The following is a 25,039-nucleotide window of genomic DNA, read 5'->3' on the forward strand; positions in this document are numbered from 1 at the left end:
GAGTGGAAAAGGAGGTGCACATGGCCACTGGTTGTGTGTCAGTGGGGTCAAAGTTGAGATCATGTCCACATTAAAATATTCACAAGTTTTGTTGGTTTTAATGTTCGTATTTGCACTTTCATTTTTGGAAGAGTTTTATATCTGTAGCATAAACAGACATCTGCTCTGAGTTGACCCACATGCAGCAGACCATTGTGGCAGCAATATAGAACTAAACAAGGTGCTCACCGCATGGCTTCTTCGGAGTGATGGCTTGCTTTAGAGGTTGGCAGACATCTTGTCAGTTGTTCATGATTAGAATAAGAAGGTGAAAAAAACGCTCAGATGCACAGCCTTTAACGCTTTTGCAGCTATAATTGGCACGTGTTGTGGTGTGTCTGTGTGGAAGAGGAGCCTGAAGTGATATGAGCATGTGCTGTCAAAAGTGTAAAGAAGTCTTTATGGGTCTGTGTCACATTTTGTAAATCTCGGGTTTGAATGTATCTGTGTGCATCCTGGTATAAAACGCAGACACATGAGCAAGAGGTTTGTGTGTGTGTGTTTGTTTGTGTTTGTGTGTGTATCTGCTTGCTATTTAATGTTGAAAGAAATAGCACTAATATGACAGCAATCAGCAGCACATGGTATTCTGTAGACATATAGTGGTTTATTCATACAAAAATCAACCGGAAAGATCTTTATTTTATTACTCTTAAAAAAATACACCATTGGGTTTTTCTTCAATGTATTTTCCTTCGTGGGCAATTGATAAACAGTTTCGCTCCCTTACACTTCAAACATAAATAAATAAGTGCATTAATATATATATCCTTAGCACCATTTCTGAACAAATTCGAATAGAGTGTCATGTAACTTCACCAGAGCAACTGTGGTAACACCACTCATTTCCAACCCTTAACTTGTTTTGTTGAGACGTATCATTACCTCCATGTGTGAGTCATGTAGGTAAAGTGCTGCGGTTTCAATAATGACCAGACGCCAGCACACGCACGATCTGGTCACCATACTTTACTCCCCAAAATGCCTAAGAGTATACATTTACGTATGCTTTAAACAACAAGACTGTGTTTAACTCAGTTGTTTGGTCACCAGACAGAAAATATAGAACATTGATACGACTTTGGGTTTCTTCCAGCTCGACCTGTTACTGATCATGCTTTTTAGGAGGCCGCACACTGTGTTAAAGTCTGCTGCTGGGGTTTCCGATCAAACTGCACCACAGAGCCAAAACAGAGAGCACTACAACAAAAAGTTGGGCCACTCTAGTAGAAAAAGCTATTGTAAACTACTTGTGGAAGAATATCCTGTGACATGGGTGGAACTCCACACTTTTTCCCACTGTGTAAAAGAATCCCAGGCTACTTACTGAATTGTTATGAGAATAAAACAACTTTTTTATGCATGTCAATTCCACTGATACAGTTATAAAATAAAAACTTGAAAAAGCAAATCAGCTAGAGCTCATCTTTTAGCTACGGTCAGCTAAATAGATCTTACTGTGATCGCCTGATCCAGCAGAAGTGACTATGCTTTGCTGTGTAACTGTGCTCATCCTGCAATAATATCAACAGAACATCGTCTGCAGAATGAACGAGTCACTCAATGTTAGCTTGCTGGCAATAATAGATGCTCTGGTTGAAGGGATAACGGGGGGATAACGGGGGGGGGGTGGGGCGCTGCTGTAGTGGTAAAGGTGCTTCTCCAGAGACTCTGGGGCTTCAACTAGCTAAAATATACAAGGTGTCTCGATACATAGAAAAGAATTAGCAAAGTTTGAGTTGAGTTGACAGACAACACTGAGTTGTCTGTCAACTCATGATAAACTCATGTTAACACATCAGGGGTAATCAGGTGCATGTAATTGCATTTTAAGTGAGTTCCTTTAAATGGCCAAAGGCATAGGCTTTTATTGTCAAAAGCATTCTTGGAAGAATGTAATGTAAATATCATATATATAAATGATGGCATGACACTAAAGCAGGAGGTAGTAATAGAAAATTTTTACTTAAGTACATGTCAGAGCCCATTTTTCTTTACTTTAACTTGAGTAAAAACGTGTAGTCAGTACTTTAACGTTTACCATGGTCTTTTAAAAAATAAGTACCTTGAGTGAAGGGCGTGTGTACTTTTGCCATCTCTGCTGAACGGTAGCCATAAAATTATGCCTGGTCGGTGAATAACTGTAAGACATTTTGTTCAAAGGTGTTTTTGTTGTTATTTTGTTTTCTCTGCATGTTTTCTTACCTGATCTAAGCGGTTTGTTTTTCTAGCCTGTCAAACAGACAGTGTTAGCATGCTAATAAACCCTGCGCAGAGGGTTGAAAGACACAGATCAGGTTAGCTGACAGCTCAAGTCACTCACTGTTGCTAATTTTTTTTTTTTGCTATATCATCACTGACTAGCTTTCGACAGAATTAGAGAACAAATATATTACTTATATGTTGAGCAAAAACTACGCTACCACAACATTACATCACTTCTAAACCTCTTTTTCTTCTGTAGTGCAATATCACTCTTTCGTCTTTTACCTTCTCACTACATTTTAGATGCGTTTAATTCTCTCTTATTGGCTGTAACTGCTACTAGTCACCAGGTAACTTGACTGTTTTGCATCTAAATGGATTGTGTTTACAATTAATGTGCCTGTGCTTGATACATATGATATGCACGCTAAAGATTGTCCACCAAATCTGACCCGACTCCACCCCAACAAAGTTTTACTTTCTGAATGACTTAATGCAGCTCAGGAACATCATACGTATTACTAAGATTTTTGTTCTTTTTCCTGTGACTCCAAAACTAACATCGCCCAGACCACTGCCAAATTGTTAACATAAAAAACAAAAGATTCTAATAGTCAGAGAAAACCCTCTCTAACTGATGTTTGCTACTCTGGCTTTTATATGTTCAACATACACTTACTGAATCCTGGGAAATGTAAAATCTGAAATCACTGGAATGTATTCGTTACTTTATGCATGTTAATTTACGTGTTTGCTAGATAAAGTGCACTTTTAATGTTGTGTTGTTGTATGTCTTTAATGTTTCCCACATGTACTGTCATGCCAACAGGCCACAGATACTGTACACATGTTTAAACCTTATAAATATCTAAAATTGAGTTTTACTGTTGTTACCATGGCACATTAACTACAACGATTGTTATGACCGTCATTATTCTGGTTGCCAGATTATTTTGTCTTTCGCTATTGATGTATTTTTTTTTAACCCCATTAACGTGTCATTCCACGTTTTACAGCCTGCATTTCTCAACATCACCACCGTGAAATACTCGAGCACATCGTCTGCCATTTATGGGAATGCTGCAATCTTGTTTTCCTTCCTCGGTATAAAAGCAGAGAATGCTTGTGTGCAATGTCTTTGGTAGCTGAAGCTGTAGGTTAGTGTGCAGGCAGGAGGAGGAGGCATCCGTGGCATGACGAGAGAATGAAATGAACCTCGATCGACTGAAACAGCGGTTCTGCATAACAGTGTGTTCATTTCTTGTGATAGGGTTGTTTTTATTCTCTGGAAAACAAGATACGCTAAAGGCTGTGTTCAGAGTCACATATGCGTAATGAACATCCCTAAAACTGTGCACATCTGTATTCAGTATGTCTGTATTATGTTTTTCACTCAAACATGTTTTGGATTATGTAAATGCACTCTTGGCATTCTAGGGCAATATTAAAGATATATATCTTTTAGTATAATGAATTAATTAGTTATACAAATCATCCCAGTACAATCATGGGCAAACAAATATTAAATATTAAAAATATTCAGCTTTTATTTTGTAAAAATACATCATCAATTATTGATCAGAAACTAAGTGCGACAACAAAAACAAAAAAAAACGTACTGCTAAGAGCTCTGCTTCTATTGTTCCACCATTTGCTGTTATCGGAAATCCTAGAAACAGTTTGTTGAACGTAGAAACAACGTTGACTCTTAACTGAGTTCTGTACGAAAAGTGTCCAAAACTGAAAGGAAAACAGTGAAAACTAAATAATTATATCTATTTATTCGAAACTCGTTTATTTCCTGACCAGTGATTTGTTGTAAGACCATTTAAAGCTTAATATTTCCAGTGTGGCTTATTTTTACCCCAACATGCAGTTTATTGATATTTCGTAGCCTTACATGAGAGAAATTAAGCAACCACAGTGGTGTAAACGAATCTAAAGAAGTTCTCTGGAAATTCAAATGAAGTATCTGCTTATGACCGGAGCAAATGCACAGAACTGCGCAAATATTTACCTAACTTTTAATGCAATGTGCAAAGTAGGACGATCCTGTATCTGTTTCTCTCTTTTTCTCTCTCTCTCTCTCTCTCTCTCTCTCTCTCTCTCTCTCTCTCTCTCTCTCTCTCTCTCTCTCTCTCTCTCTTCCACTCGCTTTCTTCATTCTCACTATGGCACAATGCAATCTTCGCACTGCAGCGATGGAAATCAAAAGCTCCAAGTCTAGACACGATTCTTCTTTAATCATGACGGTAATGTTCATTGGGCTGAGCAGTGCAGGCATTGGCCTGCTCACAGAGGAATCTGACAACAATGCTGACAAATGCAATGTACAGGAATATATACACACTCACACACACTCACACACTTGCACTTCCTGGTCCTGTGACCGTTATCACGCCTATTGTTCAAGTTCCAAAGGTTCGTTGTATTAGAATCCTGGAAGTGGTTTTGAAGTAAGAATGTTTGTTCTTTGAACTTTACTCTCATTTTTGGAAGTGATGAAGCTTCATTGTGTGCGGAACATCAACACGTGATAGTGTGTATGCAGCAAATTCTAAAGACAACTCGCAGTTAGAGAGCACATGCATCTCTCTCTCTCTCGCTCTCTCTCTCTCTCTCTCTCTCTCTCTCTCTCTCTCTCTCCCTGCTTGGCTCCTGGCCCAGAATGCGGTTGCAACATCGCTTACCCTGATTGGTTAGCCAGCATCATGCAACACTTCTGAGAAAGGGGAAACGAACTTGCTCTCTTTCTTTCTACTTCTCTCCCCCAAACTGTCTTTCTCTATCTCTTTTTGTATCTCTCTACTTCTATCTTTTTCTCTTTAAATAGATTTGCCACAGCTTAACTGCTGAGTGTTGCACTGTAAGTGATATGCTATTAGAGTTGATTTTCTAGAGCCTGCACTGACACTGGTGAATTTACAGAGGGGTTCTCAGGGTGTGTGTGTGTGTGTGTGTGTGTGTGTGTGTGTGTGTGTGTGTGTGTGTGTGTGTGTGTGTGTGTGAAAGTTTGAGAGGTGTAAGTGTATGAGAGAGAGAGAGAGAGAGAGAGAGAGAGAGAGAGAGAGAGGCAGGCGAATGTATTTGACAGAATGCTTTATTTGCCCATGCTGATGGTGTTATGTAGACTGCTTTGCATTTTTGGCATTTTTGAGTGGCTAAAGAGTTTGTGCAGCTGGGCAGAAAGACAAGAGTGAGGGGAAGTGTGAACAGGATGAGAGAATGCGCAAAAAACGAGGAGTACCACGTGACAGTAACAAAACTGGCCTTTTAACCCTTTATTAAGCACCTGTACACATGCACAGGTCACAACAACATGATGCATGACACGTTTTTCTCACTTTTCCCCTTCTTTCTTCCAGGTGGGTACTGAAGGTAGTGCCCTCTCTTGCTGCAGCTTGGACCCGCTTGTAGTGCCAGTCCCTGCTTTTTTTGCAAGCTTGCTACCCAAAACCAAGCCTGAACCTTCAGCCAGCGACCTCTGAACCCCTGAACCTGCACACCCCTGCCACCTCAGCAGAACGCAGACCTACCACGTGCATCACCTTCCACACAGCTGCAGTACCCCAGGAGCTGCCAAGTGCCAGTGGGATTGCTTCGAGTCGGAACGTTTTCACAATTGGAGCTTTCTTTAGGCGTGTGTGCGCGTGTGGGCAATCCAATCCAGAAGTGAAAACATTTTCATTTTCTTTTTTGCTGCCCAGGAATTCTCTGTGAATCTCTTCAGTGTTGTGCTTTTGACCCCCACACACTTTGTTGTGGAATAGGCTTTATGTCAATTGTTTGACACAAGAAGTAAAGCGAGAGACTTCCCATTAAAGGACAGCCAGCAGATCATCCTGACCTTAAAAACACACGCATATACACACACAAAGTCCTAGCCATGGCAATGAACATGGCACACATTCGCGACACAAAATGGCTGACACTGGAGGTGTGCCGTGAGTTCCAGAGGGGCACGTGCTCACGCTCAGACGCTGAGTGCAAATTCGCCCATCCAGCCAAGAGCTGCCAGGTGGAGAACGGCCGAGTAATCGCCTGCTTCGACTCGCTCAAGGTAAAGCCATTAAAGGCAATATTACAGCACACGCCTTCCACAGTGACTCAGAGACCGAATCGGGAGAGGGAGGGAGTGAGGGAGGGGAAAAGAAAGAGTAAAAGCAAGAAGTACTGTAAGAGGGTTGTTTAAAGGGAGACTGAGACAGTATGAGAGACACAGGAAAAATGAGACACCATTAGAAAAAAAAGGTAAAGGAAAGATGGACTAAGAGACAGAGTGAGAGTAACAGGCAATGACCCACTAAGACCAAACTAGGAAGTTGCAGTTAACATCCTCTTGCCAAATTTAACTGTGTGACCAGACTATTGTTGGTTATACACAAAGTATAACTGTGCCTAATGATATTGAGGAAGAAAACGAGGAAAAAGTGCAGTTAACTGCATCAGTGGAGTAGAACGAGAGCTGGATTTAATCGATATCCGCAAGGGTTGGTTGCCAACAAACTAACTAGCTTACCAAACACACACACACACACACACACACACACACATACACACACACACACAGAGTACACAAACTCAGATCAGCCAACCATTACCAATGAAGACAAATTGAGACAATTCTAATGAATATTATTTACTAACAGTAGTCAGGATTATGTCTTTTAGCTGTTAGCATAATAGCATTTCTTGTTCATTCGTGTGTTTGTAACTCCTTTTGTTTGTAATTGTATCTGTATTTATTTATATCGGCATTTTCTTGCTTGCAGACACACAGTTTGTCATTTTTTCTAAAAGTACTTTTAAAAACATATAAGTGTTTTGTATGCATTCACAGGTGAGAATTATCACACATTACCTGTCAGTTCAACCTGCCCCATCTCTGTCCTCATTTGACCAATTTCTCAACAAAAAATGCAAAACGTAGGGTGGGGTCAATGCAAATATGTTACTTCGGGAAGGTACTTCAGGAACAGCAATTAAATTGCAAATGAATACTACTAAAGAGCAAGTATTAATTTAGCATCAATCAGTTTCTTCTATTTGAAGACAAATCAAAACCACTACCACCTCTATTTCAAAATCATTTGAATATTTCTGAAAACGGTGAAAAAAAGCATGTGTAATTAGTTGAAGTCCGATATCTTGGATCGCGCAAATTTCTGTGTTTATTGTGCAAAACAACGCACATCAGCAACATTCAAATATTGTTTCCTTAGACCGATTTGCAATGTGAACGATGCACACAATTATTTACACATGCTTTTTATTTGGGATTTTAGTAAAGAGATTGAAAGTGGATCGAGCATTGTGGATTGCTGCAGTAAGAAGAAGCTCAACACACTCAATGCAGTTCAGTTGTTTGAAAACTTGATGTGAAACTTCTCTTCCAAAATAAATATTCACTACAGAAGTTGTATTTTTTACAAAATTTTTAAGCTAAAAAGCAAACATCACTGCGCTCCAAAAGCAGCAAAAAACTGAGTGAGAGCAAGTAAGAGTTAGAGACTAATCTGCACAATATCCTTCAAACCACACAAGAATCTGTCTAAAAGGATCTCACACAGTTATAGGCCTGGACACACTAAGCTGATTCTTCCATCGAGTTTGCTTTGCTGTCGATGTGTCATACCAAAAGGCATTCTGGAGAAGTTCACACTGTAGGTTGTTGAAAGAACACATAGCAACATGTAGCAGCCAAGCAGAGCCGATTACAGAGCTGTAAAAGTTTCACTCGCAGTGATGATGCTCTATGTAAATTTTTGGATGGAATAGTAAATGGGCTTTGTGTCAAATTTAGTGTAAATTAAAAACAAAAACCCACCATTTTCTATACCTCGATGATTCGACCTTGATTGTGCAGAATTGAAACGCTACGAATGCAGTTAAAAATGATCATAGAAGGAGGTCATGGAGGAGCATCAGATAGAAACAGTTCTAGGTCTGTGGCTAAGTGTTTTAAAAGACAACAGTTAACAAACATTTGAGCATAAGCTCCCCTTTGTTTTTTGGCATCCCCTCAACCTGCCCTTGACCACACATACACACACTCACCCATACAATGCCTGTTTTAGAGTCATAGCACTGTTCTCAAAAGATTACAAAAACATCACACTTTCTAAACATGTGCTCTTTGACAAAACGTCATATTCAAAAATTGCTAATTAAAAGGTTAAAATAAATTGCTAATTAATTAGTTGATTAACCAATGTTTTAATAACAACAAACAAAATTCAGGTTGCTATACAGTACTTGTTTGATAATCTAAAAGTGAACTGGTTTATTTGACTTTATATTACTTTCTTTATATATATATATATATATATATATATATATATATATATATATATATATATATATATATATATATATATATATATATAAATAATGTTGCTGATTGGAGTACTGTCTAATCTAAGAAAGCAGTTTAAAAATATATATTCTCCTAAATTTATCATAGCCAGTTCTCTCCCTGAGTTCGATCCTAGGGTTGAGGTTTGCATGTCCTCCATGTGTTCATGTGGCTTTTCTCCAGGTTCTCTAGCTTTCCTTCTGCTTTCCAGAATCATGGTTATGGGTGTGTGAGTGTAAAGTGCCCTGTGATGCACTGGTGTCTCGTCAGTTGTGTATTCTCTCACCATGCTCCCAGTCTCTCCTGGAATATAGGCTCTGAATCCAGCACAATCTCTGACTAGGAGAAAGCACTTAATGTAAGTGAGAGGGAGTGGGTTAGTATTGTTGTTATAGACAACTATGTTTCATTTCGCTAGGCAGTTATCCAAATCGACTGGCTAACTATCCCAAAATGGTATGTTCCAACCTTTTTTTTATATAATTAAGTCATAAACATGAATCAGTTTTATTGAAACATTGTAATCAAAGTGAAAAAACTAAAAAAGTTAAGCTAAAAGCATTTTTTTCAATGGGCAGGATACATGAAAAATCTTTGAAGAAGTACAGACAACATTTTGCTAATGTGTAGCGAAAAGGTCTATTTGTTTTGTTTTTTATCTCTGCTGACAAGCTAGCACCCAACATGTGAGTAAAAAAAAATATAGTGTTATTTCTAAAGCTGTATTATATAATATATTATAATGAGATTTTAATACAAGAATACAAAAAAACCAGCCCATTATCTGTGATCATGCTGTGGTGTATAGAACACGCCATACTGTTGGCGTAGGCTGAACGTTTCTCACCCTTACTCTTGCTCAGTGTGCTTTAAACAATCTCGTCATTTTAACGCAATGATGCTGCTTAAAGTTGCATAGCAACATGTTTTTTTTATAAGTGCTTCACATGAGTCCATGTTAGAGAGGTTTTTTTTGACACTTGTCAGATCTCAATGGTTTTGTAGTGCACTGACGAGGTTTGGGTTGTGCTCTTCTGCATGCTTTGCTGCTCCAGTTCTCGACCCGTTCAGTGGTTGTGTTGCATATTTAAACTCCTGATAAGAAGGACATGCAGTGGACGCTGCACATCTGGTATTTTATTGCCGTTTGTTACTGCTTTTGATTTCCGTTTTAACTTTGAGTTTTGGTGGTGAACTGAGCTGTTGTTTAGAACGTTTCAGTTGTGTGTTGCTAATAATGTGTGTGTGTGTGTGTGTGTGTGTGTGTGTGTGTGTGTGTGTGTGTGTGTGTGTGTGTGTGTGTAGTTTGCACTCTGAGCACCACTTCCTCTTAGAGCAGTGGGGAACGCCACTCTGTAATTTTCCATCTATTTTTACATGGCAGGAGGAAGGCAAACACCCACATGTGCATGCGCACACGCACACACACACACACACACACACACACACACACAAATATATACACTCAGTGAGGGGGATGGGAGGTAGCGTGGTGAGCTAAGCTACCTCATATATATCTGCTCTGCGACCTTGGCAACAGGCCAGATGTTGCTATCAACACTGTCATCACATGCGCAAGGACAACAGCAGGCGCACACATACATTCACACACTCACAGCCAGTCACATGTACTGGCCAAATTATAGTTTGTGTGTGTGTGTGTGTGTGTGTGTATGTGTGTGTGTGTTTGTGTTTGTGTCTGTGGATATATTAGACAAGAAAGTATTCTGAAATTTGAAGAAAGAGCAGATGTGGACAGAGGCCTGTGTGTGTGTGTGTGTGTGTGTGTGTGTGTGTGTGTGTGTGTGTGTGGACACTGACTTGGACTGAGTAAGTAAGATCCAGTAAGCGTCCAGTAAAATCCAGCCCAGGCAAGGAAACCATTAGACAAAATCTGATCTTACACACATACACACACACACACACACACACACACACACACACACACACACACACACACACACTGTAGCTGAGTATTAAGAAGCTACCAACTGTCAAAATGACAGATCTGTTTTTCCACAGCTACGTAAACAGCAACGTAGTCAGTAAGAGAAACTGAGTAGGAGTTTAAAAGCAGATATTTAAGCTGAACTACTGAAAGTGAGAAAAGAAAAGCGTCAGATTGATCTGAGAGGAGAATGAAAAGAAACACAGAGGCAGGTAAGAAAGACGTAAAGGGAAGAGAAGAGACAAGTGCCTATGTGACGCTTTAGTGAGAGAAAGGGATAAAGTTCACGTGGTGGAAAGGCATGTGGATGATGTGAGGGAGTGAGCAGACCGTTTCCTTGCCTCTAATGAAAAGCAGCCGAGCCTCTATGTGGACTGCAGACCGAGAGGAGCTGCTAACAATAACTCCCTGTGTTAAGCTACGCAGTATGCTAATATTTACATCTCTGCAACGTCACAGGCATGCACACTGAGCTTCACAGCTGTGCTCTAGGTGTGAAAGCTTCTGCTCCTGACTTTATCACGTGGAGTTCAAAACAATTGATTTTCCTCAAGCTTCATAAACATTCACGGGAATGTTATAGAAAGACATCACAATCCATAAAATGTGTGTAAGAACGAGAGAGCGAGAGAGAGAGAGAGAGAGAATGCTCAGAGACTCACAGTGAGACAGATGATGGCCTTGTTTCAGAGCATATAATTAGAACAGCTATCAAGTGACCATAAAGATAAACAAATGGCAGTGTTATTTTTGAAAGCTCACCCACCTACGCTATGATCGGAAGGAGGTCATATGTTCATCACAATAACGACAAGATTACTCACGGATGGCCCACTTCTGTAGTATTTACCATTTCAGACAGCCCAAAGATCACAGCTTCAGCGACATATCTAACAGAAAATAAGATCTTAACAGCGAGCTTGTCATCAAACGTTCAAATTAAATATTTAGGCTATGTGCTATCATTAGCCTTGATCATTAGCTAGCTAACACAGAGCATGTGATCATATTGCATAGCTGCTTAGCAACAACCACTCGAGCAGCGAGTGTATCATTTCCTGTGGCATAACCCAGATTTATAAAAAGAATATATCTTATATACAGGCTATATTTATAGCAAGTATTACATGTATAATATTAATATATGTTTTCTGCTCCACACGCCAGTAGCATTTTATATACACATTCATGAGGAGAGAAGCTCTGCATTTAAGTCTAAGAAACTAACATAAGGCATCTGATTAGATATTAAAACCTTAGCAGAGTTCAGCTCCATAAATGATTTTCCCAGATGCTGATGTTTGTGCTCGGTGCAGACGAGCCATGGTGGAGGAGCAAAAGGGAAAAGAGATGATGTCATCGAGGAAGCTAAAGAACTTCAAAAAGGAGCCAAAAGAATGTTCTTTTCCACGTCATTCCCCTCAGGCAGGGCCTTAACCGCTTAAGAACTCTCACTTTTCAACAACCATCTCGTCTCACACCCAGGCCTCGTCCATGTGCACAGTCTTCTTCTTTTTTTCTAAATAAATCTCTATCTACAAAAACACTTGACTGAACACATGTGAACACACCAGCATTGTGATAGAACGTCATAAACAGTTATGTCAGACATTTTAAGAATAATGTTAATAGCACGCATATCGAGCGATAATGTAGATAACATTCCAGATTGGACAAAATAGACACGAGGTAAGACGCAGATGTAGGCAGGGGTTATGGAGAAGGATGATCCGCTGTGGCGACCCCTAATGGGAGATGTCGAAAGAAGAAGAAGATTCCATTTATGATCACTTTCTTCAGGAAAATCTAAAATAAATTGAAACAGGATTTTACCAGCATGGTAACCTCTGTCCCACTGACACTCTGTTTATACTAGAATATGACAATCCCCCCATTATACAATGTACAGCTTTATAAAATATACACGTACATCTGAACTTTACTTGCTCCACCTTAGAAGAAAAAAAGTTTCCATCATTTTTTATGTTTCAGGCTTTGTAAAGTGTATCCTTTTAAAAAATGTTTAGAAGGTATAGATTGAGTTTCCTTCATTCTGGCCAAATGTTAACACAAGGATTCTCTCACAAATTTAGTTGCAGGTGTATGTAATAGCAAACTTAATCTTCATTATCTTTACAATCCAAATCAGCAGGTGGAATTCCAGCACACAGGATTGCACCTGGACAAGAATAGCTAATACCTCACAAAGCCCTGACAATGGAATACTCACACAAGTACTTCCGCATTATAGCCAGAATAGCCATTCTGCTGTCAGCTTATCCAATACTACGACAATAGAGTCCAGAAGAGCTTCTTACAATTTAAAAATACTGGCAAAGCTTTTTTTTTTTAAAGGTGGAAAAAGGTCATGCCGAATATTTCCTCCATACATACACAAATGCTTACAGTTATCGAATGTATACACAGCCATACGCAGTAATACATGCACTATAAAATATAATTTTATTTTACAGAATGAAAAAGTTTATTTAAATGATTTCTGGAAAGGTTGGTAGAAAAATCTAGAAATATAAAAATATTATGTAAGGGAATAATTGTCATTCTACAACAACTAGTGTATCAGAGTAAAAAAATATCAATTAATGGAAACAAACACTTTCAAGCTAATGTATGGCAACACTATGACTATTGTTAAAGTAAAAAAAAAAAAAAACAAGTGCTAGATGTTGCAGTCATGCTGTACCGCTGAATGGAAGCAGTGCTACCAGAGACTTGATATAGTGTACTAGTGAACTAGTTAAATACATAGTGAACTAGTTAAATACTCTGAGTTGATTGAAGTTAAACAGGGAGCAGGTGAGTTCAGTACACTGAGGGGAATAAGAGTAGCTCAAAGCTGGACTGGATTGGGTTTGTGGAATGATGTCTTGGCTCACCAGTGGAATCGGGGGGTCAGACATGACAAATTGTTAAGTGAAGTGTGGACTGATGAAGAGGTGGATTTACAGTTTAAGGTCGTGCTTAAATACAAACTCAGCAAGTTCTTATCCAAAATCTCAGTGCAGTTTATAGCAAGAGAACTAGTTTGTCATATCCTGGCTCCTTGACACGAAGGTTGTAATAATAATAATAATAATACAAAGTAAATATTATTTACATAACTAGAAAGTACAGACGGCAAAGTGACAATTGTGTCAACAGCCATGATAGATTGTATCCTAGCACCTTCTACCAAACCCAAAAGCTCACCAAATCAGTGAAAATTAAGCTGCAAAAACACCTTTTCAAAATAAAAAACAGCATTTTTGTACAGTTGCCCAAACACAGGGAAATTTGAGTAGCGCAAAATAGAGAACACGAAGAAGCAAAAACACCAAATAAGAAGTAAGAAAAAATGTAACAAACATAATTTTTGTATCTGTATGCATGTGTGAATGGTGGCTTCAAATTCCATTATATATTATCATAAGCTACAGACTAAATCTTATGATTGATCAGATATCTTGGCCTGGTAAATATTTTCTTTTGGAAAGTTCTGGAAAATCTTTAAATAACAGTGAAATAAGGTTATGCTGAGCTGTGTTCAGTGCCCGGTCTCTCAAAGGCCTCCATACATGAATCACAACACCACGTCAGTTATGCCAGTTGATGTTCCTGGATGTCCACTTCATAGGTTAGTCCACAACACTTCCTGTCAGTTTTTGAGTTGGTTAATAAGTTTGGTAACAGTGTCATGTGTGATGTGCTTGCAGTATTTCCTGTTAAAGTCCTTCGCAACCCTGCAACAGCTTCCTGATCCTGGCATGAGTTTACTACTTACTTCATTGTAAGATTTTTAAAGGCTTTTAGAAAAAATATAGATGTATTATAAATAGAATAATATTTGATCATATAAACTAACAATGAAAAGATATTATATATATATATATATATATATATATATATATATATATATATATATATATATATATATATATATATATGAACTTCCACATCTCTTTATACTCAAAAATGAAACTCGCCAAAATAACCATTTAAACTCGCCACAGTTCATATCCGTAAGAAAATGTTTATTTGATTCAATAGCATACAAATGAGCAGTTGAGGGTCTTGCAGAGACTTTAGGGATTTGAGGTCCCAAGCGTTAGATCATTAGCATAGAGGCTTAACTACACATCCTTAAACTGCTGAGTCAACTGCAGTGGAGTCACATGCTGTCTGTGGCCTGTGCTAATTGTACTGTGTGATGGTGCAGTGAGCCGTTAGCTGCTCTCACCGTGATAAAGAAAACAAAGGACGAGTCTGAAGTCTGTCGTGTTTGCTGAGTGTCACGCTTCATCAGACAAACATTATTCTTGCTTTCAGCTGTCATGAAGTCTGTAGTGACAGCTGCAACAGATATGATTTCACCATAAAATCAAATACAAAACGATGACAGGACTCGCTGTCAAAAACCAATTGAGTATAATAGCTCTTCTAAAATACATATACTGTAGTTGTGTGATGTGCAGAACCAGGAGACCCAAATCTGTTCCAGCATGGCAATGCCCCTTTGCACAAAGATCCCTGAAGATATAGTTTACATCAGTTGGATTGGAAGATCTTGAGTGGCTTGCTATTGACCTCAATCATATTGAACATCTTTGGGATGAATTGGAACACTGACTGCATCCCAGGCCATCTCACCCTACATCAGTACTCTTACAACCACACTGCAAAATCTAGTGGAACATATTTCCAAACGAGTGGAGGTTATGAGAAGCAATTAACAAATTCTAATTAACAATGCAATGGGATGTTCAAAAAGCACAAATTAAACTTGTATAGACTTTTGTCAATATAATGTTGGTCAAACAAAGTCAAGCTTTAATTATTTAAAAACTGGCATTTATTTAAATGTAAAATTATTTGTTTCACTTTAGATGTGAATAATGTTACTGTTAGCATTAGTTTTCCAATTCATTGTCTGTGCACTTGCTAGCTAGCATAAGGTCATGTTAAAAAACAAAAAAACAATATATAGTGAGTATTTAGTGCATATAGTAGTGTAAAGTACATAGTACAGTACAACGTCTTAAAATTTGTGTTTTATTTCTGTTCATAATGAATAATAACTGATAAATTGCACTTCAGTTCTGTAAAAGATAAGGAAAAACTATTCTAATACTGAATAAACGCTGTAATTATTATTTTAATATTCTATTGTATGATATTGTACATTCTCAAAAGCATTACTAACAATGCTATTCTGTACTTTTATAGGTAGTGAGTGAAAATATTCTATTAGTGGGGTTGCTAGCACTTTATGAAATTATTAGACATATACAGCATTCAGGCCACTAGTGGAATTTTTGTAACCAAGCACAGCACGTTTTGAATACATTACATGGCAGAAATGAAAATACTTTTTCAATGAGGCTGCAGGCCTTCACTACACTAATCCCGCTGTAATGTTTTACTTGATAGCTGGATTACACTATGATTTATAGTATATATGCTATTGTCAGCTTTTGTATTGTCCTGTATCATCCTTCAGTCAATACAAGATTTCCAAAGAGGAAACACTGCTCAAATTGTCCATATCAGAATCAGAATTGTGATCAGTGATGAACAATAAACATGGCAGTAAATGACACATAACACTTAGTTTACTTCTTCCCCTAAAGAACTGATCTCTAAACATTAGGTGGTTTAGACTTTTGAGTTTTTTCTACTCTGAGCGTACTTTTTCATCTCTGCCTATATGGAGGTGTACCTTTTTAAGAAAGTCAACAAATGATGAGAGAAGAATTAAATTTATTTTTTTATTTTTTTTATTATATATTTATTTATTCATTTTTTTATCAAATGTGCTCTACACATATACTTTTATGCTCTAAACATTTTTTTTATTCACTGCAATTGTGAAATTTTTTTGCTGTCCTTTTTCCAAATGGGATTTCTCAGTGATTTAATGCACTTTTATTAGGGCCAAGGCCAACCCCAGCTAAAATCCATGTATCAAGGTTATTTGTACAAGAAATGACATATTTTACATATATTACATTAGTTATAATTTTCTCTTTTAAATGATAAAGATCAGACGTGTTTAAAATACTACATTTAAAATATTAATGCTAAACTATACAGTTTAAACATTACTGTGACTGTGAATATAAAAATAGCATCAGGATTGTTTTTATACACCACACACTGCAGGATAATGTGCAAAGATCTTTATAGATTATTGGAACCCCTTTTACGACAAATCTTTTGGAATAATAAAAGACACAACTGGCTTGTTTTTTCTAGTCTGGCTATGGCAACACTTCAATTTTAAGAAATGTTCTTTTATTTTATTCAACCATATAATTCAGTCATCCCACGACAACTGCTATTATATATTTAATGTCGTTCTCTTTAAATGTGTCATCAGGAAAATGAGTAGGCAGGCACTTTCTTATCTGCTAAAAGCAGCAGCCACACACGCACACATCTTTCACACAACATCCTTTCTCAATTACAGCTGTCTATCTTCACCATACGTCTCCCATTACACACCCTCACTGCATCTGAAACTTACAACACACCCTGTATGAGGACTATTAGAATGTGTCTGAAGAGAGAGAGAGAGAGAGAGAGAGAGAGAGATGCATCGACTTTACATTCTAACATAAATTATGTTAAGTATAGGTTCTACACACACACACACACACACACACACACACACACACACACACACACACAAACAACAACGACGAACTGTCACCTCAGTTCTCTTTTCACACTGCTTACAATGATAGCAAAACAAAGGCACTTGTGAAAGTTTTATTTCTCGTGTTGTGTAACTAAGAGCCCAAGCATATGACATGTAACACAATGGTACCACCACCATGCTTTACTTTGGGGATGTTGAATGAGTGTCCATAATCTCTCTTCCACAAACTCTCAGCTTTGCAGGATGCTTTGGTTATGAATGTCATTTGAACTGTGTCTTCTATCTAAGCCATACTCCTTTAGAGTTACCTTTGGTGCCTTCTCTGATTACATATTTTTGCTAAATGTCTCCCTTAGGCATGCTTGTGCCATATTCTTTATTTTTTTAATAATGGATGTAATAGCACATCACAGGATGGCTTAGGCCAAATTTTATAAACAAACTTTCACCTTGTTCCCAGACTTGTTTTGTATGTTTCATGGTGTTCTTGATGTTGTGACACTTTAATTGCACACATGTGGACTTCATTTAACTAATGATATGGCTTGTAATGGTGACTGGTGGCTCCAGAGCAATCTTTGGGTTTTATATGGCAATGCAAACTATGCAAACATTCATGCTATGCATTTGTAAACATTTCTGCAAATTATATAGATGTTTCACCTCATTGCTGTTTTTTTTTATTCAAATGAATCCAATTAAATATGTTTCAGTTCCAGGATGGATGTGGAAATGTTTGAAGGCTGAATATTTATGAAAGCACATTCTCTATATATTATTGTTAAAATTGTCTGATACCGCATGACATCAGTAATCACTCTCATAATACCCAGCTCTTCTAGTACTCCCACAATACTCCATCCATTATTGTCACTATACTTAATTCATTAGTGTCACTGTACTTCGCCATTATTGTCAATATACTACCTCTCCTCATTACTCTTACAATACTCCATAAATTATTGTCACTATATTGCCTCTTCCCATCATTGTTACAATACTCCATCCATTATTGTTAGTAAACTGCCTCTCTCCATCACTCTTACTATACTCTCTCTCCATCACTCTCACTATACTCTATCTCCATCACTCTCACTATACTCTCTCTCCATCACTCTCACTATACTCTCTCTCTCCATCACTCTCACTATACACTCTCTCCATCACTCTTACTATACTCTCTCCATCACTCTCACTATACTCTATCTCCATCACTCTCACTATACTCTCTCCATCACTCTCACTATACTCTCTCTCCATCACTCTCACTATACACTCTCTCCATCACTCTTACTATACTCTCTTCATCACTCTCATTATTCTCTCTCCATCACTCTCACTATACTCTCTCCATCACTCACTATACTCTCTCCATCACTCACTATACTCTCTCCATCACCTCACTATACTCTCTCTCCATCACCTCACTATACACTCTCTCCATCACTATTACTATACTCTCTCTCCATCACTCTCACTATTCTCTCTCCATCACTCTCACTATACTGACTCTGACCAGTACTCTCACTATACTCTCTCTCTCCATCACTCTCACTATACTGACTCTGACCAGTACTCTCACTATACTCTCTCCATCACCTCACTATACTGACTCTGACCAGTACTCTCACCATACTCTCTCTCCATCACTCTCACTATACTGACTCTGACCAGTACTCTCACTATACTCTCTCTCTCCATCACTCTAACGATACTTACTCTGACCAGTACTCTCACTATACTCCATTCATTACTGTACTCCAACATTCTGACTATACTTCAGAATTTCTCATTGTTCTCCCTTCCTCCTTTATTCACACTATATTCCATCCCTCTTCCATACATAATACACTTTATTCCTCCATTATTCTTACTGTCTATCTGGTGCTATAATCCTTGTCATTCAATAAACAAATGATAACAGTCTCTGCCTCTGGCTTATCTCTTCTTTTTACACTGTATCCCTCTGTCATTCTTAACCCAACAACATTCTAATTATATTTCATCCCTCCATCATTCTCACTATACTCCATCAACCTGTCACTCGCACTATATTTCATCCCTCCATCATTCTGCTATACTCCATCTCTCCGTCATTTTTACTGTCCCTCCAACTTTATTACCCTCTGTCATTTATAAAAAAAGAAATAACAGCAATTTCATTCCTTATTTGTTTCCTGTAAAACCCTCCATCTGTCCCTCTTGCAAATGCCTTTCCACTCGAGTGAGTCCGTGATGGAAGTAATCACTGTGTTAGCTGTCAGTCTTTGTCATTTTGTTCTTACTTAATTTAGATTTTTTTGTGTTCCAAGGTAATGTTTTGAAGATTCAATACTTCTCATATTTGCTGTCAACATCACATGCCAAGATTTCAAACATAAGTCATGTGTGTGTAATTCATGCATGACTCCCTAAATCTTTCCTAACGCACACACACACACACACACACACACACACACACACACACACACACACACAAATATATGCATGTCTGTCAACAATACATTTTCAAAATGTGGAGGTAATTGTATTAAGGCTAAGTGCTTTAGTTTTTGTGCTGTATACCAAGGTGATGTTTGAAGCTATTAGCAGCAATTACTGCTTATTTTGCAGCCTGGGAGAATACATCCCACCCCCTTCCCCACCCCACACACACACACACACACACACACACACACACACACACACACACACACACACAAAACACATCCATGCACATACATAAACACATCTGTTAGCCACATGCTGTATGGCTGCCATGTCACTGCAGGATTATGGGATGCCTGTGACAGATTACAGTAGGATTAAGACACCAAAGGACACAGTCCACTGTAACACATTATAAATCAGACCTCCCTGCCTTTTTTTCTCTTACTTAGTGTCTCTCTCAGTCTAAATCCTAATATTTAAGAATGGAATTATGGTATTTCCAGAGTGAGATCTTTAGATTGCAACATTAAAGCACAATACAAAAGACAAATGAACACGCGTGTGATATATAAGCATGTGATATTATTGATATTGTCTTTGGTAAATTCAAATAATATAGTGCATTTACTATGAAATAAAGTGTAAATTGTGCACTTCAAAGATCACACTCATGAATGTAACCTGGAGTCTTTTTCTGATTTAGTAAATACAGTACATTTAAAGTAATATAGTCTTATGGTATATATGACTGCAAAGTTTCATGTTGATTTTAAAATGGTAACGTGCAGAACAAACTGTAAAGAGTAAACCCTGGAGTCTCTCTTGGTCTCTTTCTTTAAAACATAATTAGGAACCTGAGCGTGTTTCTCTCGATACTCAAAATGGACCGTTCGTAGAGCTGTTTGCTTCGGTAATTTGCATATTTCAAGATCCTCCCTTTTTCCTTCGGCTTTCTCGTTTTCTCTGTTTGCCTGCAATATTTGCTGCTGGAAGTAAGAAATATTCCACAACATACTTTTAGCAGTGTCTGTTTTGTAATTCTGATCAAAGCAGCAAGGAGAAAGACCTCTGTTGCTAGGTTACCATAGCCATCACAGACACAACAAAGTGTGTGCATGGAGAGCTGGCCACCAGTGCACCAGAGTGTGTGTGTGTGTGTGTGTGTGTGTGTGTGTGTGTGTGTGTGTGTGTGTGTGAAAAAGAGAGAGAGAGAAAGAGAGAGAGAGAGAGAGAGAGAGAGAGAGATACACAGGAAACACTTTCTTAGCCCAATAGGTGATCATGGCCAAGGATGATATTTATGCATATTCAAGTACCAGTGCGTGTGTGTGTGTGTGTGTGTGTTTGCTTTTGTGTTGATCTCGTCAAGAGCGCAGCGACTGATTCTCACCTTCTTTTTCTTTCTGATGTCAAAAACATGGTGGCTACAAAAGTCTGGTGCTTGTTAGAGATCCACAAAGGAAATTCTGTCATTTTGGATTTGTGTTCTTGAGAGGGCTTTGGTTTAGTCTGTATCTGTCTTGTAATACAGATGTGTATTTGTGCATCAATATAGTGAATGTGTACTCCTGTGTGTTAAACATTTATATAAATTTTTTTTTCATCTTTTAAAACAAAAGGTGTAAAGATATACCTGTACGTTCAATATATACATAAATGTATGTTAAGAAAGTTCTTATACCAGAGATGGTTTTCTCTCTGTGTCAAAAGCAACAGCCAAACATCCTTAGTACATCTCAAGTGTGATGAAGCTTATACAGATAAGAAACAGCTATTCTACATGGATGTATCTATTAAACCAGAACAGCTGCACCTGAGTTCTCTACTTGTAACATATTATCCGTTTAACAGCAGTAATAATACCGTGTGTGCAGACAGTGGACAATTTAGAATATCCATGAACTGTAATGTAACTGTAAACCATACAATCTTGCAAGTGAAACGTCACTGGTCTTAGCTACTGAGCATAGTTTCCAGGGAAATTCTAAATGGCTTCGGTTTGGCCATGTAGTGCACTATCCATATAAAATATATATATTTATATCCATATATATATTTTTAGGGAGCAGGAGGCCTTTTGGGCTTTGTCTTACTATATTATTATACTTTTTATTTGCTATAGCAACTATATAACTGTAAATAGTGTTGTGTCATCAAGCTCCTGGTCCACATTTATAGTAACATGATTGAAATACAATTTTTTGTGTTATTTGAACGAAGAGCTACAAAGTATGGCAGATTTTAACAGTGATTTTAAATATGCATTGGAATGCCTTGTTGATCCATTTTGGGTTTATAGTGCTCCACATTAAAGTATTAGGAGCTTGGATTTGTATTACTGGAAATAACTGCCTGGGAACATTGCCAGCATGGCTGTAAAACAATAGTTTTAAGTTTCCCTTCTGCTAGCAGACCATGTTATTTTATATATATAAGCTGCAATGAGCCATATAATCATCTATATGTTTATTATATGGACAAAAGTCTGTGGACACCTGACAACATTTCCATGTACTTTTTGAACTTCTAATTCCACCTTTTTGATCGGCCTATGTTAACCTTGTCTAACAGGTGCTCAAATTGGTAGATGGCGGCCATGTTTTTGAGAAACGCCAATAACCTCAGAAACTCTCCTGAGACATTAGACAGAGACACGAAATGCCAAGTTACAGGTCAAACGGTGTTTTATTAAAGTCCACTCTTGTGAAATATTTCACATTGTGGTTGTGATGATTTGTGCTCAGTTGGCCACAAGGGCGTTAGCAAAGCCATCTACTGATATCGGGTGAGGAGGCCTGTGGTTGTAGTCAGCATTTAAATTCGTCCCAAAGGTCTTCAATAGGGTTGAGACCACTCAAGATTTTCCACTCCACTCCAACCCATGCAAACCTCATGAAACTTACTTTGCACACAGGAGCATTGTCATGGTCCTGTGACAGAGGTAACAGTTTGGGGAAGTACCACATATAGCTGGAAAAATCAGGGGTCCCAATACTATTGTTCATACAGTGTATGTTAAATATTTAAATAGTTATAAGAGGCAGGTAATGACAGGTGTTTTTGTATGTATGTGAACACGTAGATGTCTGTATTCATGGCAGCATGGTGAGAGGATGATTACAAAGAGTGACTCAGCTTCTTGAGATATCTGGGCTGAGACTGGACAGCACACTTCCTGTGAGCTTGAAAGTGCTGAGTCACCAAAGCTCCAAGAGACAGGAAATCTATCTGTCCCACTATGTGACACATCAATCATTCTGAGAGAAGAGAGAGACATGGAGGGCAGTGGCGAAACAGAACAGACAAAGACCAAAATGTTTTCATTGACACAGAAGAGTGTTGTTTTTTTGTTTGTTTTTTTTAGAAAGAAACCGCTTCAATAGACAGTGCTAGAATTCAGCAGCTCCAGTAAACAGCACAAGTCATAACAAGTTTTTTTTTGTCTAGTAATTTTGTTTTTTTATGGCATTTGTCTTTAGTTTATCTTGAACCATAAGTCATTACTGAGATTCTATGCACATAAGCTGAGGATTACTTAAAACACATAAAACACATTTATATTGTATTTGATGTGATTTGTGTGACTCAGGGACTTTAGTTAGCATGCTACGACATGAGCATGGCGTGTGTTGACAGAGGTACTAGCATTAAATCTGAAACTTTGGAGCCTGATCCATTTAAACAGATGATGTGTACAGATGAGAAGGTCAGCGGGCTGGACAGACTAAAGTACTAAAGCGCCGCTGCATCACTTTCTTTAGGTCGTGATGAAGCAAGGACTAAATCCTAATGGCACTGCTATTAGCATGTAGTCATTGTGGGTAATGTAGGTAACCATTAACCGCAGTGAAAATAGTCCGTGTCTAAAAGAAAAGAAGTGTAAAACAAAAACGACTCAGAATTGCATTACAAAGTAAATCTTGGACGCCTCTAAAAATGAATGTGCATGTGATTCAGGGTTCATTTTTCTTCTAAGGAAGTCTTTCTTTTAGGAAATGGCTGTGTATAATGCCTGAAGCTCTGATTTCTTACTTTGTCATTTAAACAACTTTCATCTCTGCAGATAAAATAATATAAAGCAGGGAGGACACCATACAAAATATCCACTTTATCACTCAAAATAATGAAAACAAGGTAAATCACCTGCACCATTGCAGTCTGCTGGTCTAATGCTGGCAATGATCGCTCTGCTAATAATAACAGTAAGACGATATGATATCACACATAGGCTAGGCGCTATATGCAGTTATTACACTCACCACTCCACATGAAATTCAGAGTGAATAAAATACCAGTGACTCAGCAGAAATTCTGCACCATTTAGCATCTTAAAGCGCATTGGGAAACACTGAACCAGGATCAGACTCGCTTTGTTGACCAAACCATGCTCTAAAAACAGCACAACTGATTCAGTTATTTTTTAAAATGCTGTTAGAGGAAGGCAACCTGATAAGGGTCAGAGGAGGTCATAAAGAGCTGACAGCAGCTCAAAACCTTCATTCCCTTCTATAAAACCTTGTTGTTATAAATCCCTCATAAACATGCTCGCTCTCTCTCTCTCTCTCTCTCTCTCTCTCTCTCTCTCTCTCTCTCTCTCTCTCTCTCTCTCTCTCTCTCTCTCTCTCTCTCTCTTTCTCTCGTCTCTGTCTGACCTCCATTTCTTTGCTTTGTCTTCTAAGTTTAATTTCCCAACATATACACATATTCAGTTGATTGCCTCAGGTTGTGTCACACCTTTTCTAAACATCTTCCACTTCTCAGTCACAGAACATGCATGAACATGCTGCAAACTTAATCTTGATAACATTTAACCTTTAAGCTGCAGCATCGGAAATGTGTAATACTGCTTTATAAGGTATTTCTTTTTTGTTTTGCTCTAGTTTCTAAGCTCTGTAAATATGTTGTATACATTTGCAGACCACGGAATCATTTTCACAAAGGTTCTGACTAATCAGAATATACAGCAAAAGCTGCATTTCTTTATTATAAATGATTAATAAAACAGAGAAGAGCCACATAACATAAAAAAATATCCTCTAAGAGGTCCTTCTTCCTTTCATGACAGAAATGAATCATATCTAAAATAAATGCATTGTACCCATAATTCTGCTAGAACATACCAGCATTGGCAGTGGTATGAGGATTAGCATGATACTGGTGTAGCTAGCATCTGCTGAAGTCATTAGGTAACATGGCCCCTGTATGGAAGTCACACTAATCGAGGAAAGAATGCTGAACACCGCACTTCAGCTTAACACATCCAGTCTGTCTTGCTTTCTCTCTTTGCAACTGTATATATGTTTGTGTGGACACCTGACCATAAGACCTTTATTTTCTTTTTGAACTTTCCATTCCACATTTGGCCTCTTATTTGCTGTTGTAATAAACTCCACTCTTCTGGGAA

General features: G+C 38.1%; 1 protein-coding gene across 14 annotated transcripts in view; it reads left to right on the forward strand.

Annotated features, from left to right (window-relative positions):
• mbnl1 (muscleblind-like splicing regulator 1) overlaps positions 1-25,039 on the forward strand; it is a 67,483-nt gene that overhangs the window by 16,805 nt on the left and 25,639 nt on the right. For all 14 annotated transcript variants that reach the window (XM_046876703.1, XM_046876704.1, XM_046876708.1 and 11 more), the window contains one exon: positions 5,610-6,304. In XM_046876703.1, the coding sequence (XP_046732659.1) occupies positions 6,131-6,304 (174 nt within the window). In that variant the 5' untranslated portion in view covers positions 5,610-6,130. The remainder of the gene's footprint in view (positions 1-5,609; positions 6,305-25,039) is intronic.

The sequence above is a fragment of the Silurus meridionalis genome, chromosome 20 (genome assembly GCF_014805685.1).
Source record: "Silurus meridionalis isolate SWU-2019-XX chromosome 20, ASM1480568v1, whole genome shotgun sequence".
Lineage (NCBI taxonomy): Eukaryota > Metazoa > Chordata > Actinopteri > Siluriformes > Siluridae > Silurus > Silurus meridionalis.